This window comes from Euleptes europaea, chromosome 13, assembly GCF_029931775.1.
Source record: "Euleptes europaea isolate rEulEur1 chromosome 13, rEulEur1.hap1, whole genome shotgun sequence".
In the NCBI taxonomy this organism is placed as follows: Eukaryota; Metazoa; Chordata; class Lepidosauria; order Squamata; family Sphaerodactylidae; genus Euleptes; species Euleptes europaea.
In genome coordinates this window covers 30,613,949-30,633,662 of record NC_079324.1, presented here as the reverse complement: position 1 = coordinate 30,633,662, position 19,714 = coordinate 30,613,949, and the positions used below count along the sequence as shown (strand labels likewise).

General features: G+C 46.1%; 1 protein-coding gene across 1 annotated transcript in view; it reads right to left on the bottom strand.

The window, feature by feature from the left end:
- Positions 1 to 318: 318 nt before the first annotated feature.
- Positions 319 to 19,714, bottom strand: part of CD99L2 (CD99 molecule like 2) — a 65,213-nt gene continuing 45,817 nt past the window's right edge. The window contains exons 8-12 of the mRNA XM_056859002.1: positions 18,720 to 18,785; positions 9,358 to 9,399; positions 8,192 to 8,311; positions 2,216 to 2,281; positions 319 to 873 (exon numbers count right to left, since the gene is read on the bottom strand). Coding sequence (XP_056714980.1) covers positions 806 to 873; positions 2,216 to 2,281; positions 8,192 to 8,311; positions 9,358 to 9,399; positions 18,720 to 18,785 — 362 coding nt within the window. The 3' untranslated portion in view covers positions 319 to 805. The remainder of the gene's footprint in view (positions 874 to 2,215; positions 2,282 to 8,191; positions 8,312 to 9,357; positions 9,400 to 18,719; positions 18,786 to 19,714) is intronic.

Sequence of the window (19,714 nt, the reverse complement as noted above, 5' to 3'; positions counted from 1 at the left end):
GCACTTTGCACAGTGTGCAGAACAGGAAACGATTTCTTTGCCCTCAGGTGGAGTTTAACCTCCGAAACATCCTTGGTTTGTTAACAGGAGACACTGCACACACAACAACTACCTGCACAGGGTACTGGTAGCAAAAGGATCAGGATTATTGATACAGCTATACTGAAGCCCAGTTGGATGGGGGGTACTGTTTACTAGCTGTCTTCTGCCAACAGGCCAGGTTTTCAAATGAAGACCACCCCTACAGGCACTTATATATCTTGAGGTGTAACTACCCAGAAGGCTAAGCTCCGCCCTCCAATGCCCATGTATTTCCGCTAGAGCACGCGGAAGCCATGAGCTCATAGCCGCCAGCCAATGTAGCTGAAAGACATTTCTACAAAGGTTTTTTTTTTAATGGTTTGCTTTGGATTGTTAATTTACAGGCACTTCATTGTTCTCACACCTGTAGTCACTACTCCCAGCTGCTTTTTTTCCTCATTAATGAAAATCCCTACATCTAATATGAAACATCACTTTGAAGCACCCTTGTGGTTTGTATTCAACCTGACAAAAAACTCCTACATGACCAAGTCGATGTAAACCTACAACTCTTCACGAAAAAACAGAAATGGTGAGAAAAAAAAAGAAACAAACGTACCAACCTGCCTATAGTCTACCACAATAAGAAGCCTGTCCTAGACAGAACACACATTAAATAGCTTTGGATCCAAATCAAACGTTTGTAAAAAGCTAAATTACAAGCATGTGAGAAGCGTGTATGTGGTTGCCGTTGACCAATTCTTTCCAGCCCGAGCCTGACAGTTTAGACCTTTGCGTTCTCTTGCGGCGGAGGCGGCTCTGCTGACTGTGGCTCTAGGACAGAATATTTAACTAGGTAAAAGGAGAAGGTAAGCCATGAGTCCACAACAGTGTAAGTATTAAAAATGCAACCATTGCCCAAGACGGTAGGAGCCCGTTCCTGCATGCCTCAGTGCCCTGCGGCATGAAACTTTTACAGTTCACACCCGAACTGGATTAGTGACAGCTCATTCATACGGCCGGTGGTCCCCCATTCAGCGGCCTCCAGGGACCTGCCTGAGGGTCATAACCTACCTGGAGTAATGTGGAGGTGCCAGCTGTATGAGCTGTGTGGGGCACTTGTGGCAGCAGCTGTGTTGGCACAAATCCCAGGGGCTGGGACGGAGATGCCAACACATACGGGCATCATCTCCTAGCTAGGTCAGGTGCCCTGTGCACTCCCTGATGCTTCTAGCTACATGAATCACTCAGCTATTGTCCTGAACAGTTTGGATTTCTCCCATGAATGCTTTTGCTATAGGGACATCACCCACGTTTAGGCTTGAATTAATTCTTTCTTTCTTTTTCTTTCTTTTTCTTCCTTCCTTCCTTCCTTCCTTCCTTCCTTCCTTCCTTCCTTCCTTCCTTCCTTCCTTCCTTCCTTCCTTCCTTCCTTCCTTCCTTCCTTCCTTCCTTCCTTCCTCTTCCCTTCCCTTCCCTTCTTTCCCCCGTTCTTATACTGAGGTCTTGGACAATAAGTCCATAAACTTAAATAAGACCCATCTCTAAAAACACCTTCCTTTGACTTTTCTCTGCAGCCTCCAAAAAACGAGCAACAAAATAAGTCCACTGAGGGTCAGTGTCTTCTAAGAGGAACTGAACCTTTTGCTCCAAGGTTGCTTGAAAAAATGCGGACCATTTGTTAAAACATGGTACAATCCATTTCAGCCTAAGTTGGTACATGTAAGGACAATGCAAAAGGATATGTACCAAGGAGTCCACTTACTGAAGAGGGCAGGGACACAGCCGGTCTGAAAAAGGGATCCTTAGCATACAGCCCAGCAAAACCATTGAAAAGGGGCAATTAAATCTTGAACTCATAAAGATTCTACATAACTTTGGACTAACCAGAGAATCCAGATACGAAGGAAGAATACCCTTAGATAACAGGCCCAGGGCATGCAGAGATCATGTCCTCTGAGCATCAAAATGAGTGTAACTCTTATCTCTAGCATAGATCAATTTGGCCACATGTTTTTTACACTGATCTACAGAAGAAGAATAAAGTGGTTTTTCTGATTGCCAGCTGTAAGGTCTACAGGCTGGAGCTGTGTGTGAACCAGCCTGCACTGTACTATTCTGTGGTTACCGGGAGACCACTCCAGGGCGCAAGAGTTTACCCCTTTAGAAACAAAAGACTGAAAAAGTGTCTCACCTTGTGGCTCTTCAGTCACCACCGCTTCCATGTTTTCTCCTTTCACGTACTCTGCATTCAGACCCTCTGAAAACGGCAAAGAAAGGGAAGCAACAATCCCCAAAGATCAACATTTTCAAAGGTGTTTGGGACCCAGCGTCCAAAGGCCCCACATAACAAGCACAGTTATAACACTCTTGACAGCCCCAGCTAAGCCTGAAACACAACGCATCCCGTAGAAGCATTCCTGGAGGTAGACCTGTAGATTTTGCCATTTCAAATAGCAATGACTGTTCAACTGAAATGACCAGAACCAACTGCATTCATTGCTCACAGCAACCACTGAATGATTTAACTGATTAAAACAGGGCCAGATTATCTAGACACACCTAGACTAGCTGCTTGCTGCCTTTTCTGGAAAGAGAGAGTTGTTTGCCACAGTAACACAGGGGCGGTTTCTTCAAGTATGCATACCTAGAAGCACTGACATGCTATAACGTGGGTGGAACATTGAGAAGCACGGAGATGCCAATCCAGACATGGCAGCTTCCAGCAGCAGCTCTTAAATGCAACAGATTACAGCACTCAAGAAGCAAGTCACTGTGGTTTCTTTTAGGGTAGGTAGCTCAGCCCACTTTCCTCCTGTGAGATTTATGTTCTCTCTTCGGTCACCCAGTGATTTTTGTGACCAAGCAGGGATTTGAACCAGGGTTTTCCCAAACAAAACCTAACACTCCATCGACTACATCACCCACACATTTTAATCTAATAGACCCTGATGGCTGATTTCAGACAATTCCAGGAGGATACTGGCGGTATTTATTTATTTTTATGCCCCGCCCTCCCCCAGCAAGCCATATATATACATATATATATGTATATATGTATGTATATATATATATGTGTGTGTGTGTGAGTGTGTGTGTGTATGTATATATTTATATATATATGTATATATAAAAATTTAAAAACATAGTTAAAATAACAGAATTATCCAATATATATATCTCTAGATGGCCCCTTAATTGAACAATTTCACCTTTGGAAAATATTCCACCAAGGTGGCAGTAAATTTGGGATCAGCAATGGTGGCCAGCAATCTATGTCAGGGAGATAGTGACAAAAAAACAACGGACCAGGAAATCACAAAGGAAAGGGGGGGGGGAAGGGAAAGACAATAAGGGGAAGAGGGGTAAGGAAAAGAACGAAAAGGAAAGAGGAGGGAGGCCAGATCAAGATATAGTACCGGCACTGTCCTCAACCATAGGCCTGGTGGAAACAAGTAAAACACAAAACAGAAACTTATAATATGCAACACACAATTATCCTGATACTATTTATTCCATATATTTCCACACCACTGTTCTCCAGTGCTCAAGATCCAGCAGATGGCACCCGTGATCCTTTCTGAACAGATTTCTAAAATGCAGAATAGTCAAATAGCCCTTTGGCATTTAGCTTAAATCTATTTAGGTGCTTAAAAGTCTGATAGTTCTATACTCACCTCCCCAGGTGGGCTCCAAACACAAGTCCACTAGACTTTAAACAGGAGCCAAAATGATGGGCTGGCTACATAATGCACGTTTGAAGAGGTGCAGACAAAAGCTCGAGCTTTTATCTGAAGAGGTTTAAACGAAAGTACAGATTATTCTGGTTTCATAGAATAGAATTTAATGCTACCTAGTATGCATGGTCTGCAGCTCATTTCCATTTCAAGGGTATTATGCGGAACACTACAATTTTATCTAATCTACTGATATGGTCACTTACAGTCCAAGCCTAGGTATGTTTACTGGGATGTGCAGGTTTACTTCAAGCAAGTTTGCACAGAACTGCAGCCAAAGAAGAAGAGTTGGTTTTTAAATGCCGACTTCCTCTACCACTTAAGGATGAATCAAACCGGCTTACAATCAACTTCCATGAGGCAAGTAGAAAGAAAAGGGCTACATTTTGCGTTTGAATGACTTATACTTCTTTATCATGTTATATACAATGAAGTTTTACATTCTTGAAAGAAGAAGAGTTGGTTTTTATGTGCCGACTTTCTCTACCACTTAAGGGAGACTCAAACCGGCTGACAATCACCTTCCCTTCACCTCCCCACAACAGACACCCTGTGAGGTAGGTGGGGCTGAGAGTGTGACTAGCCTAAGGTCACCCAGCTGGCTTCATGTGTAGGAGTGGGGAAACCAACCCAGTTCACCAGATTAGCCTCCGCCGCTCATGTGGAGGAGTGGGGAATCAAACCCAGTTCTCCAAATCAAAGTCCACCGCTCCAAACCACCACTTTTAACCACTACACTACGCTGGCTCTTTAAACAGGGTTTGAAACAGTATTAAAATAGATTTTTATTGCATTTTGGACTTTTGAACTTACCCTAAAGTTTTAACTTCTAGATTACATAATGGACTAGAAATTTTTCAGCCCAGATGAGCGTTCATGCAAGTGTTTGAAAATGTGTATTATGTAGGCAGCCCATCATTTCAACTCCTATCGAGTCTAGCTGACTTTTATTGGGAGCCCCCTGGGGATTTCAGTCCAGAAGTATCAGACTTTTCAGCATCACATCTACATGGATTTGGGCCCAAAATGGGGAGACCTGCTTGACAATTTTGCAATTTAGAAATTGTCTGGAAAAGGGGGGAAAGCACTCCTCTTTGAGAAGGGATTCCAGATGTCAATTCAATGTTAGCAGCAGGAATCACAGTTAGTTGTTAGTGTGAAACAGGATGCTGGCCTAGATGGACCCGTGGTGCAAACTAGCGCAGCTGCTCTTATTTCGGTATCTGGCTGCAGTTTACCTTTCAAAACAACTGGAAAGAACCTCCTCATTATGCCACTAAATTGGTAATGTTAGTTTCTGGTTTTATCCATTTTGTTCTCTGAACGCTCTCTTAGGGGGGTCTGTGGGCACTTTGGGGTTTTTGAGAACCGGTAGTGGGTGCCACCACCAAAATGGCTGCCATGGGGTACTGGGGCTAGGGTTGCCAACCTCCAGGTACTAGCTGGAGATCTCCTGCTATTACAACTTATCTCCAGCTGATATAGATCAGTTCACCTGGAGAAAGGGTTGCCAGGTCCCTCTTCACTACCAGTGGGTTTGGGGGGCGGAGCCAACTAGATGTGCCCATTCCAGGTAGAATCTCTCTCTCTGTCCTTGGCTGGTGGTGAGATTAAAGGTGAACGAAGCACCAGCAATAACCTCACACTGGCGGGGCACAGGGTCTCCTTGTGCAAACGAAAAATAAGCTCCAACATCCCCTGCAACGTCACTGAGGATTCTGGGATCTAGTCAGTTGAGGGGGGGGGGTTACAGGTGCGCCTTCATTGCCTCTCAATAGACTGCTGCCTCATCTGCTTGGGCCAACCCTGCCTGTGCCATCCTCTTGAAAGAACCGCCCTGAGGCTGTGGCATCTGGTGGATCTGCTTGATCCACATCGCCTACTCGTGCACTCGATCACCCCTCGCGTCAGGTCTTAGGGCCTCAAAAAGGCAGCTCCGGGTACCTTACAAGTCAGCCACAAGCCACAGCGGAGTTCCTCTCTCTCACACACAGCTCCAGCCCCGTGGCGCACTACACCGCCTCCTCCGCGCAGCCATGTGTTTCGCCAGGATAACGCCAAATGCAGTTTTATGTGTTTCAATAAAAAGTCGCTTCGGCAGCGGCTGAAGCCTTGCCAGACTCCGCTGTGCATCGCAATACATTGAAGGGCTGACATTATCCCAGCATGCCATGTCTGATGGCTTAAATTAATCCTCCTTTATAATTAACTTTAATTTCCTGCCGTCTTTCTAGGGTTTTGCTTCTCTTGGTGTTGAATGTATCAAAGCATTTTCTAGAGTTTTGGGGTTTTTTTAAAAAAAAATTGTTTATTCTCTCTGAAATACCACTTCTGGGGCAGGGAAACAACCTGGAGGGGGTGGCAGTGTTCTGTTTTATTACGTTCCTCTTGATAGTTTTTTTCTCCTGCTGGCTTAATTTACTCACATTCACACCTGTTTGCTTTAGACTCTCCTGTGAAAACAGCAATTTGGTCGCAGAAGAACGGGCAACGCAGAGTGCCTTTCCCCAGAGGTGGCGAGGGGAGATGCCCAAAGGGGTTTGTTTTGTTTTAAGATGAGGGGACAGAAAGGGGTAGTTTCTTGAGCAGCTTCTGGCCCTCACAGATGGCTAGTGGGCAACATTCAGAAATGGTGCTTCACAAGTTGTTGCGCGGGCCAAATCATAAGAACATAAGAAAGGCCCTGCTGGATCAGACCAAGGCCCATCAAGTCCAGCAGTCTGCTCACACAGTGGCCAACCAGGTGCCTCTAGGAAGCCACGAACAAGACGAGTGCAGCAGCACCATCCTGCCTGTGTTCCACCACACCCAAAATAATAGGCATGCTCCTCTGATACTAGAGAGAATAGGTATGCAGTATGACTAGTATCCATTCTAACTAACAGCCATGAATACCCCTCTCCTCCATGAATATGTTAAATTGTGCGCATAGTTAAATTGTTAAATTGTGGAACTCCCTGCCCCAGGATGTGGTGATGGCTGCCAACTTGGAAGGCTTTAAGAGGGGAGTGGACATGTTCATGGAGGAGAGGGCTATTCATGGCTACTAGTTAAAATGGATACTAGTCATGATGCGTGCCCATTTTCTCCAGGATCAGAGCAACATGCCTATTATCTTAGGTGCTGTGGAACACGGGCAGGATGGTGCTGCTGCAGTCGTCTTGTTTGTGGGCTTCCTGGAGGCACCCGGTTGGCCGCTGTGTGAGCAGACTGCTGGCCTTGATGGGGCTTGGTCTGATCCAGCAGGGCTTTTCTTATGTTCTTAAGTAATATCCTTTCATAGGCACTGCAACCAAAGGCTTATCACAAGCAGCCTCTTAATAAGGAACCACATGTAAAAAAGGTTCCATGTGCCTGTAGTCATTACCAGTTCTGACAGCCATTACAGGAGCCCGTGGCAGGAAGGCTCCTTTCCAGCCCCTTGGAAAGCAGATGCCGCTACTTAACATTGCAGCAGCTTTGCTTTCTCTTGCTAGAGAGGATGTCCGATGTCCAGACTTTCTGCGTTCCAGCTGTTACTTGTCTCCAGTCATCCCAATCCCAACTGCAGACAAACCATGTGCCGGACCACACCTCTCATCCCATCTCCCACTGTCCTCCCACTGCTATCTCTTCCCTTCTGTACAGCCCTGGCGGCTGAAATACACTGGGTGACACAACTAGATGAAAGCACAGCATCGTCCCAGCACTCCCTTTCTCACGATACAAGTTCCAACTTCCGGCACACGAGACGGTTGAGGGAACCGCTGGCACAGAGAATGCAGTCAATTCACGTCCCAAACCCTGGATACCATCCTCTGTGAGATGCCACGAAGTTGCTGGGTGACCTTGTGCTAGTTGCATTCTTTCAGCCTAACCTACCTCACAAAGTCGTTACGAGGATAAAATGAGGGAAAACCCCACGTATGCCTCCTCAGAAAGAGGGTTGGACAGAAATATTCTAAACACAAAAATAAGAGTTGTTTTCTGTTACCCCAGAAGGTCGGACCAGCACCAATGGGTTAAAATTAAATCAGAAGAATTTCCATCTAGACATCAGGAAGAACTTTCTAACAGTTAGAGCAGTTCCTCAGTGGAACAGGCTTCCTCGGGAGGTGGTAAGTGCTCCTTCCCTGGAGGTTTTTAAGCAGAGTCTAGATGGCCATCTGCCAGCAATGCTGATTCTGTGAACTTGGGCAGTTCATGAGAGGGGAGGCTTGGCCATCTTCTGGGCACTGGGGGTGTGTGGGGGAGGTAGTTGTGAGTTTCCTGCATTGTGCAGGGGGTTGGACTGGATGACCCTGGTGGTCCCTTCCAACTCTATGATTCTAAGTTGCCTTCTGTGAGCAAGACCACAGGGTGGACAGAAGGGGTGATTCACTTGGGGATTCACGCCTGCTGGTAGTCAAGCCTGTGCCAGACTCCTGGCAGTAGGAGGCATCCCAGATACTTACGCTGTATGCTGAAACAGAACTTCTTTTGCTGGTACGAGATGTAGCTGCTCACGGCACCAATGAGAGCCATGGCGAGGCCGCTGACTATGCCAGCGATCGTCCCTGTCTCTACTAGGGCACCTGCAACAGTAAGAAAAGAAACATATTGATGCTTAACTTTGTCATAGAAGAAGAGGATGATCAGGGGCCTGGAGACCAAGCCCTATGAGGAAAGGTTGAGGGAGTTGGGAATGTTCAGCCTGGAGAAGAGGAGGCTGAGGGGGACATGATTTCTTCTTTAAGTATCTGAAGGGCTGTCACTTAGAGGAGGGCAGGGAGCTGTTCCTGTTGGCAGCAGATGATAGGACTCGCAATAATGGGTTTAAATTGCAGGAGGAAAGGTACCAGTTGGATATTAGGAAAAAAAATTTATACTGTAAGAGTTGTCTGACAGTGGAATCAGCTACCTAGGGAGGTGGTGAGCTCCCCCTCACTGGGAGTCTTTAAGCAGAGGCTGGACAAGCATTTGTCAGGGATGCTCTAGGATGATCCTGCGTTAAGCAGGGGGTTGGACTAGATGGCCTGTATGGCCCCTTCCAACTCAATGACTCTATGATTCTCAGTTTTAATATAGGGTCTTACTGACTTTCTTTCTCTCTGGTAGCGTTCTGCTATGACTGTATCCCATCTACCTTAGAATTGTCAAAGCCAGGGGTGTCAAATATAAGGCCCGCAGGCCAGCTCCAGCTCCTTGACAGCTCTTATCCGGCCTGCAAGCCAGCCGAGGCATCCACCTCCCCCCCACTGAGACACCTCCCCACTCTCGATCTGGGCTAGTGAGGCACGGTCCAGCCCAACCAAGTGACATTTATGCCATATCCGGACCTTGTAACAATTGAGTTCAACACCCCTGTAAGCTATGTCTTCAGTTCCTCCTTACGCTATTGCAGAAATAGCGTGGAGGGGATTTCTTGCAAAACAAGGGTGAAGGGGCTTCCCTGGTCCATAGGCCTCCTTAGGAAGACAAGACTGCTTCTGGGGTCAGGGTGTATACAGTTGTTTGGGGCACTATTCGAGAACCAGTGCAAGAGGAAAGCAAGCTTAGCCGGGTGCTCACAGTGCAGCTTGGCTACTGACAAGGGAAAGGCTCTGCGTGAAGTCAAATAAGAATGGTATTTCCAGCTTACCATCATTATAATTGCTGTCGCTGCCGCCTCCGCCGCTGCCCCCTAAAAGTAATGGTAATACTCAGCATTTATATTGCATTTCATGAGATGTTAAAAAGCATTGCACTTGTATTTTAACACAACCATCCTGTAAGGTAAGCCAGAATCCCCATGTTGCAGAGTAAGGGAAGGGAGGGTCTAAGAGTTGGGGCGGGGGTGGTGCCTTGCAATTTTGGGGAGAGAAAGGTGGGCTAAAACACCTAATTCAGAACAAGGATGTGGGATTGTGACAGTTTAACCCGTCACTGATTCACTGTAGAGAATTTCCCACAATCCTGGTCCACAAAGCTGCCTATTTATAGTCAGGACTTCCCGTATGCTGAGAAACCACAGGGGCACAAGAAAAGGCACAGCAGCTGGGAGCTGAGCACAGGATTCCACCTTCTGAGAAGTGCAGTTGTTATAAAAAAACAACAACTAAGTTTCTAGCCCTCAGTGTTGCAAAGATATTCTTGAACACGTGTTGACAATGCCTGGTTAAATTGCAAATGCCAGAGAAGTGGCTGAGTAAGAGTTCCAGTGGCCGTGTAGAGGGCATGGTGCCTTTGCCCTGCCCACAACTAGCAAGCCAGGATAAATTACATACAATAACAGCAATGTAAGAAATTATGTAAATCTCCTCAATTTGCATCAAGTCCAGCTTTTCTTGCACTCTGCTTATATCACTGGTCCCTCTACCCCCAAGCTCTCCATTCTGATTGGCAACAGTTGTCCAAGACTGGGCACTGTAGATCTGAGTTCCAATCAAGCAACATATGGAAGCGTTCTAAGCCTCTCCGCCGACGTGCCAATCTCCACACCAGGTTGAAATCACTGGGCTACTGGCTGCCAACACAGCCCTCTTGGGGCAAATCCCAACACGTTTGTCTTCCGTGAGAGTGTTTGGAATGATTTCTACAGAAATGCAAACATGAAAAACCCTTTGCACCGCGGCACAGGTCTGCGAGCAGAATGTTCGATTCCTGCCAGGTTTCTGTTCAGAGTCCTTCCCTGTAAAAGGCACGAGAATTTGAAGCTGAGCTCCTGTTTGCCCGTTATTTGTCTTCAGGAAATTAATTCTGTCAAGAGAGGTTGATCTATGCTTTGGAGTGGAACACAGAGACAAGTTAGGGGACAAGATCCTGCCCTCCGCTTTCCTCACCCCTGGGCCCAATTCCAAGAAGTACAGGGAGTCAGAGCTCCTAGGACAATTTTACTGGTCCCCTTTTACGTTGGGGAAGGAAGTCCTGCGCAGGGCCGGGGTTTTGCAAAGGCACTCCTCCACATCCACCCAGACACAATGGTGGCCCTCGTATTAATTAAGCAGCTGCTGCCTCGCTAGCACCGCACTGAGCAATAAATGAGATTGATTATAAATTTAGCGCTCTGCGCAGACAAGGAGTGGGTGGGGTTTGCAGAGACTAGAGGCTTTGTCTGCACATTTCTGCACTCCGCAGCATAAGCAGCAGTTTCTCTTCCCCCTTGGGAAAAAAAACGCTGGGGTGTTGTTAAAGAAAGGCTCTTTTGTGGCAGGCTGGGAATCTGTGACGGGAGGTCATCTGATGTATCCAAAGCAGAGACAAACACCAGCTGAGGTTCACGCTGACCCTAAAGGGATAACAGTTGCTCACTCCTGGGGCCGTATCTTTGCTTAGACCAGTCATTCCCTCGCTGTGGGCAGTGAGAGCACGGCTAGCAAGGAATGAGATCATTGTAAAAGTAATGAACCAGAGAGGAGGTTGCCTGCTGCATCTCTGAATGATTTGCTGTTCCAGCAAACCTCATTCCATGAAGCAGAACAAAGGCAAGCCTGTTCTCTCTCTCCACTAGGTGTGACTGGATCATTCACTCATTCTCAATAGTGAGGTTCAGCAGAATGAGCCAGGTAGCTGCATCCTCTTATCTACACCTGAGTCACTGCAATGAACAGAGAGTTTACATAGTAACACAGAGGATGAGGGGTGTATTTTCTCTTCCCAGTCCTTCTCTGCTGTGGCTTTCAGCTGGGGAAAGGCAGCCCTTGTTCACTTCTGTTGTGCAAAGGCCAATGTGGGTGGCCTTTTCCTAGCGGGCAGTTTTGAAAGATGCTGCTTTTTCTTCTCTTGGGGCCATTTCAGCCATGACGCAGAGGCAAAGCTAAATATGAAAACTTGGGGTGGGGGGTTGAAGCTGTGGGGGAATTTGCGGTTGGGGACTGAAGTATATGCAATAGTTATTGATCAAACCCAAGCTTACTTTACCCCTTTAAAATACACAACAATCCACCAGTATATAATCATCTTAATATCTAATAAGAACCTGTGGCCCCCATCTGCGGATATCTAAATCCATGGATCGGGGCTACGCTGAAACTAAACAGATTTTCTGGCAAAGTTGGGGAACCCCCAGGTTTGCAGAAAAACCTGAAATATTTAGAATAATACATTGGGGATTTAAATTCCCCCCAAATAAAAATGTATTGTCTGTGCATGCACAGACACACATGGTCTGTGCATGCACAGACCAACTACCTACCTACTCCTTGGCAGGGATGACAGCGGCCAGGATCTACTGCGGGCCCAGCAACACCGGCAGCAAGCTGCGCCAGGCCCACCAGCAGTGGCGCATATTGGGGGGAGAGGAAGCCAAAGCAGGACCAGCAGCAGAGGGTGCAAGCTGCGCTGGGTTTGGCAGCAGCAGCAGTTACTGCGATGCAGGGGGAGAGGAAGCCACACCACGCCCGGCAGCAGAGGCTGTGAGCTGCACCAGGCCCGGCAGAGGCACTGATGGGGTGGAAGCTACAATGGGCCCAGCAGCAAAAGTTGTGAGCTGCACTGGGCCCAGCAGCAAGAGCAGCAGGGCAATGGGAAGCCACCATGGGCCCAGCAGCAAAGGCTGTGAGCCACATTGCGCCTGGCGGCAGCAGCAACACCACCAATAAAAGGAAGAAGAAGCCGCACTGGACCTGGCAACAGAGGTTACGAGCTACACCGGGCCCATAAGCAGCGCTGATAGAGTGGAAGCTGCAGTGGGCATGGCGGGAGAGGCTTCGAGCCATGCCAGCCCCAGCAACAGCAGCAATGATAGAGGGTAGAGGAAGCCGCAGCAGCGAAGGCCAAATACTACGCCGAGCTTGCTGCCGCTGAAGTTGGGGGGGTTTCCAGAAGGTCAGTAAGGAAGGTTGGGTAGGTTAGAAAGCCTCAGCAGACCCATGGGTGGCAATGGGGGAGGGAGAGAGAAAACAGCCTGCAGTGGGAGTTGATTATTAGAGGAGGGACGGATCCCCAGCAAGTATTGCGGATCCCCACTTGTATATTGTAATAGCCAAGTGTGGGCAGATCGGTGGATATCTAAATCTGCAGATTGAGGCCACACAGAAAGAAAACAGTTCTGCAAACTTGGGGGACACCTCAGGTTTGTGGAAAAACCTGAAAACAATTAAAAGTACATTGGGGAGTTTAATCCCCCCCCCAAAAAAAATAGCATTGTCTGCACAAGCTCAGAGAACACACCCTACCTCCTCCTTATCTGTTAAGCAGCAATGAGAAGGAGGAGGAGGATGGGAAGAAGGAAGCCTCAGCAGGCCTAGCAGCAGAGGCCAGAAGAGGCATCATGGTGCTGGCAAGTGGCAGCGGTCGCTGGGAGACATGCTGGGAGAAGGAAGGGGGGAAAGTAGGGTTGCCAGGTCCCTCTTTGCTACCGGCAGGAGGATTTTGGGGCGGAGCCTGAGGAGGGCAGGGTTTGGGGAGGGGAGGGACTTCAATGCCATAGAGTCCAATTGCCAATGCAGCTATTTTCTCCAGGTGAACAGATCTCTATCGGCTGGAGATCAGTTGTAATAGCAGGGGATCTCCAACTAGTACCTGGAGGTTGGCAACCCTAGGGGAAAGGGAGCCTCAGTTGGCCTGGTGGCAGAAGCCACAAGCCACATTGGGCTTGACTGTAGCCATCAGAAGGGGAGGAGAGGAAGTTTAGGTGAGCCTGGTGGCAGCCATCAGAGGGGTAGGCCTAGGATCCATTTAGTAGCCATGGATAGCCCTCTCCTCCATGGACATGTCCATTCCACTCTTAAAGCCTTCCAAGTTGGCAGCCATCACCACATCTGGGGCAGGGAGTTCCACAATTTAACTATGTATTGTGTGAAGAAATACTTCCTCTTAACTTTTTTGAATCTCTCACTCTCCAGCTTCAGCAGATGACCCCATGTTCTGGTATTATGAGAGAGGAAGAAAAGCTTCTCCCTGTCCTCTCTCACCATACCATGCATAATTTTCTCAAACACCTATCAGGCATTGATTCCAACCAATTTAAAAAAAAAGAATTCGTAGTTTTTATAATGGAGAGTCCATTCTTCAATGTTCCCAACTGTCTTTGGAATTAGGTCGTTAATGTCTGCTTGTGCCTCAGCACCACACCACATCTGCAAAGCTCTTGCAACTCCACGGCATCACCACTGAGCTAAAGCCCAGCCATTTATGGCAAAATACATTCCTATCTCCTAGACCGCTTGCCTGAAGTACAGCCCCTGAGAATACAAGAGAGAGCTTTCCCTGCATCGCAGGATCAAACAACAGCTGTTTTATAGGCCAGATGCAGTTTTCAAATCTATAACCAGTTGAGCAAAATTCACGGTCAAAAATAAAAAGGGGGAAATATGAGATGGAGGGACCCCAAAGGGAATCCCTCTTCATTCCAAGTGCTCCATTATTATATCTATTGTTCCATCTGTTAGGAACTTAAGATGCAGAAACAAACGTCGTACGTACAAGATCTTTGACCTCAACAAGTCTTTTGGGAAACTGAGTCACCAGTTTTATGGCTGTGGAAGCAGGTTATGTTCTTACAAAGCTTTGCCATCTGAGATTTGACTGCTCTCCCCACATATCCGAAAAGTCCATTCACTGTTTCGATTCAGGGCATCAAAAGAACCACAAGGGGTGGGGGGGACAACAGTAAAAGCACAGAAAATTTTGGTCAACTTCTCCCCTCCTGCAAAGTGAATATACTCAATTTAAGGCCATCTACCTCTAAGCAAATTTTTGTATACTCCTGAGAAAGGGACCCAATCACGTGAAAAAAAAAAATGCAAAAGAACATGGAGGCCTGTCCAGTCCTTTTTCACTCCCCCTAGTTCCTCTCACACACAGATGTCCATTCACATCACTTGTACACAACACTCACATATACACTCTCTGCTCAGACTGCTTTCCTGTGTATATGAGAATAGTGTACTGGTTACTAGTATGTGTGAGAGTATACACAGAAGATCTCCATACACCCAATTAACAGCAGACAAGTACTCCCACTAGATTGCCTAGTCCTTTCTTGCCGGATCCCCTTCTAGCCAAGAGCAGATGGCCCTATCTGTCCCTATGCTTAACATTATTCAATTAATTAATTAATTAATTATGGGAGATGTTGCCCCGCTTCTAACTCCAGATGGGTAGTCATTTTAGCTGATAGCAGCAAATTACAACAGGAGTCCAGTGGAACCTAACAAAATTTATGAAATAAAAGCTTCTGCAGGAGTATGTTTTGCTCGTCTTTAAAGTGTCACAGGATTCCTGTTTTATTTTGTGGCTTCTAACTGTGCTTGAAGCAGCTTCCGACAACCCATAAAACCCTACAATAAAATACATGTTTTAAAAACACACAACTGTGAAACCAATTCATAGAACTTCAGCCCAGTTCAAAACAGTACAACTTTGCAGGCTCGAAAGGCCACAGCAGCAGATACTAAAACTCTCCAAATGCCAAGACAAGTCTCCTTTCCCTAGATTTAACAGCCATTGGCTATTCATCTACCATTGCACACTTTTAAAAATGGGGGAAATGAAAATTAATTTTTTCTTGACACTATAAAGAGAAAAGTTGCCACATCTCTCACGCAATTCACTGATCTTATGGACAGCAGATAACACAGTATCCACTTCTCAGAAAGTGTCATTAGCTGTTTTATCCAGGGAATAATATATTTATTTATTGCAGTATTATTTTGTGGACAGGCTAAAACAATATGGGCTGGGGAGTTCTACTTGATCGGGACAAAATGGGCTTTGCTTTCTTCTGTGATAATTTTATTGTATCTCCCTTGCATTTCGGATGAGTCTAAGGCATTACACTTTGCCAGTAAGAAAGCTCATCTAAATTTATGGATTTCTAACCAGCGGAAATATTCTGGCAAGGAAAAAGTTCTGTTAAAGGGTATCTGGAAGAAGCGAGGTGAGCATTTACGATTTGGGTCCTTAAACACTAAGGACCCATCCTCAAGATCTTGTTTTGTAATTGTTTACAGCTGCAAAGATAGGTCTGAATCAGATGGCAAATGCCTACCGAAACAAAATGGCTTTGCACACTCTGCAGAACCTAACTAGAGAAAGTGTTTTATGCCCTTCTCCTGGCAAACTGTTCTACGGGGTGATTCCACTGTAGATTTTATGCAGCAATTCGCAGCAAATATCTAGGCCCTATTTTGGCAAAAAAGTCAAATTCCCCTGATTTTCTTAATGTTCGTTTTTTACTGAATAATCACTCTCCTGTTATATTGGAGAAAGTGGCACAATTTTTGAGACTTGCTGTGAATGTCCGCCAGCAAGTTAATTAGAGGGCTTTTACTAATTCTAGCATCTTTTCATCTATTTATGTTCTAACCTCGTCAGAAATGCTCAACTGCAACAATTCTATGTTACTATGTAGACACCCCATGTTTAGATTTTATGCCAATAAAGGAGATTGTATGGTATTGTTCTACAGGGTGAAGACCATCACTGAGAAAGCTGTTCTTACTGAGGCCAAAGGAATCTCTTGGAAGGAAGGGAATGTAGTTATGAGGCTATGCTGAATCACTTTTCCCCATCCCCTGAATTCACCTGCTAGAGCTGGCAATCCTATGGTGATATACACACACACTAGATGCCTTGAAATCAAATGCCTTGGAATGCATGCAAGAAAGGTGCCTTCCTTCAACTGTTTGCCATCATACACTACTTGTTTATTGAACTTATTTAAGTATTTATATCCTGTCCTTTGATACCAATCTCCAAGACAGATAACAACGATGAATGAAAAGCCAACGTATAAATCAAAATCTCATCCAAACAAGAAGCTAGCATTTTTTTTAAAAAAAGCAGAGAACAACCTATAGAGATTTCCTCTGATGCTTAAACAGCCAGGACACCCTAAAAATGGTGCAATACAGAACCCTCTTGGCTTGCCCCTAAAAACCACACCGGAACGAGTAACTGACTTCCACAGGAATGCTACAGTTTGGCACTACCACAAAGAAGGTCCCACCTGGCATCAATTTACTCTGAAGGCACACAGAGCATGTCTTAATGACAGAAATAATAATGCTCAGCATTCACATGGGTTGTTCAGAGTTCTCGTACGTTATCCCTGTAATCCTAATTTATGGAAACCCTGTAAATTAGGTGGGTATTATTACTTTCATAATGTAGATTGGGGGGCTGAGAGAGAAGGGTTTGTCTAAGACCATCTAGTGAGTTTATGGAAGAGGCAAGGTTTGAACTGGGGCCCTCGCAGATTGCAGCTCATTCTCTGAGGCACTTCACCACACCAGGTCTACACCTACTTCTGTGGAAGATCATTGGCCTGACCATTTAGAGCTTTAACCAGCATTTTAAATTGGGTTTAGAGATAGTATGTCAGCTGATCAAGTCATTCTAAAATGGGCATGAAATGCTCCAAGCAGTCCAACCCAATCCAAAACTCCAGCAGCTGCATTCCCAAAACAGCTGCACTTCCCAGCCATTCCTGAAAGGCAGCCTCACATACAGTGTGTGACTTGGGATTAACTGGCTGTCTCTGCCCTCAGAGCTTCAAGGCAGGGGAGAGTGGCCGGGATATTGTCATCCCGCCATAACAAAGTTTACAAGCCTTTCAAAATGTCCCAAAACAATTCATTCGCATTTGTGTTAATTGTGGGCTGTAACAGCCAAACCATGAGCTCTTCAAGATGTGTTTCTGAACACATCCGTTGCCACTGAAGCAAACACTCACTTAACAGCTTGCTTCAAGCAGCCCACCAAAGAAAGATGTCACAATGAAAATGCGTTTAAAAGTTGACGCAGCTTCACCGAGCACAACCTTTAAAATAGGGTTTCCCTCTGAACAGTAAAGACCACATGTTCTATATGTAATTTAAAAAAAACACTGAGCACTAAAACATTATTTTACAGATGAGGTTTAAAATTAAATCATTTATTACGGTCATTTGACCAGCATTACAGACTAGGTTTAACAGAGAGATTTTACAGACAAGGCTTAACCTGGTTGGCCACTGTGTGACCAGACTGCTGGACTTGATGGACCTTGGTCTGATCCAGCATGGCCTTTCTTATGTTCTAGAAAGACACCACCTTCCCCTCCACTCCCCAAGAATGGAATTTGGAAGATTGTGGGCGCAATCCTAACCAGATCCACTCAGAAGTGAGTTCTATGTTGCTCAATAGGGCTTACTCCCAGGAAAGTGTCTTCAGATTTGCTCCTTTCTCTCTCTAGGTCTCTACCTATTTGAGTTCAACCGCTGTGCTTGAGTTAACAGTACTAATGTGGTTTGTAAAGGGATATGATCCATTGTGATCAACCAGACTTGCTCTGGAGTCATTGGTTACATTCAGATATCATGAATAAAGTCAGGAGAATAAGCCTTGCTCATTTTCTAACTCACAAGTTCCCTCCCTGATCTTCCTCCTCATGCATACAGAATCGAGAATGGAGACTTTCAGGTTTAAGAACTAACTGCAACTGGTTGTGAAGTCTGAACTGGGCATTTTAATAAAATGTGGTTTGGCTTTGGGGAGGGGCCATGGCTCAATGGTAGAGCATCTGCTTGGCATGCCGAAGGTCCCAGGTTCAATCCCCAGCATCTCCAGTTACAGGGACTAGGCAAGTAGGTGATGCGAAGGACCTCCGCCTGAGACCCTGGAGAGCCGCTGCTAGTCTGAGCAGACAATACTGACTTTGATGGACCAAGGGTCTGGTTCAGTATAAGGCAGCTTCATGTGTTCGTTGTGTTCTTGCCTACGACCTGGGATTCTAAATCAAGAGTTTAAACCTAGTTTACCATCCAAGTCTGTGTGCAGGAAACCAAGCCATGGTTAAAAATGCCCAGTTCAGACATCATAACAAAATGCAGTTAAATTCTAATCCTGGAAATCTCCAGTCTCAGTTCTGCATGCAAAGGGAGGGAGGAAGTGACAAGACTGTCAGAGCCCAAGAATGAACTGGCTTCTTCTCATCACAAACAAGCCAAAGTGACCTGGTAATGTCTGAATACAGCTGATATGTTCAAGATGAGGTAGCTGAACATCCTGGAAGCTTGTCAGCTAAGTGACAGACCATACCTTTCTTCTTCTCCGGTTGGTAGCCTCCGTCATCCAGAATTCCAGCCAAGTCATCATCTGAAATACCTGAAAAGTTGTAACAAATGAAATGGCTTGCATTAGTCCACAAATAACGGGTCACAACACATTTGTTTGATGGGTTAGCAAAAGAATGGTGTTTTCTAGTAACGCATCCAACAGGGAAATGTGTTTTAGCAGGATTGGTGCTGGTTAGATGCCAACCGGGGGGGGGGGGGACCAGTACTTGTGTGAGGGTGGAAAGGACAGTTACAAGAAGCACAAGGCTGGTGCCAAAAAACAGCAGCCCTGCAATACATTCATCTACACTTTTTTGTCAATGGCAGGTAGGGTTGCCAGGTCCCTCTTTGCCACCAGTGGGAAGTTTTTGGGGCGGAGCCTGGGGAGGGCGGGGTTTGGGGAGGGGAGGGACTTCAATGCCACAGAGTCCAGTTGCCAAAGCAGCCATTTTCTCCAGGTGAACTGATCTCTATCAGCTGGAGATCAGTTGTAATAGCAGGAGATCTCCAGCCAGTACCCGGAGGTTGGCAACTCTAATGGCAGGTATGAATCATTCTGGGTTGTGGCATTTTATGCTGTGTGTTTCTCTATCCCTGCTGTACATCAGTGGCTAGCAGTGGCAGGGGAACACATGAGTAGTGTTTGTGTGTGTGAGTGTGTAAAATGCCATCAAGTTGCAGCTGACATATGGCGACAGAAAGCTCAGGGGCCTGTTTCTTCTTTGAGAGTTTAAGGTCCCAGAAGTCTTTATGAGTAGTTTTCAGTGCCAACTGCAATTTGGCATTCTTAAGCCTATTTGCTAGAGCAGCAAATTGAATTAAGTGCATAGGATGGACAACGGTACCGGGGCTTTATTCTGGAACTGCGGCCAGTGAATGCCAACCCACCTGTTCAGGTTAACATTGCAAGAGTAAGTGGGCGGGGACGGGGGGACAGACACGCACGCCATGCTTTGGCTATGAACAGCCAGGGAAAAC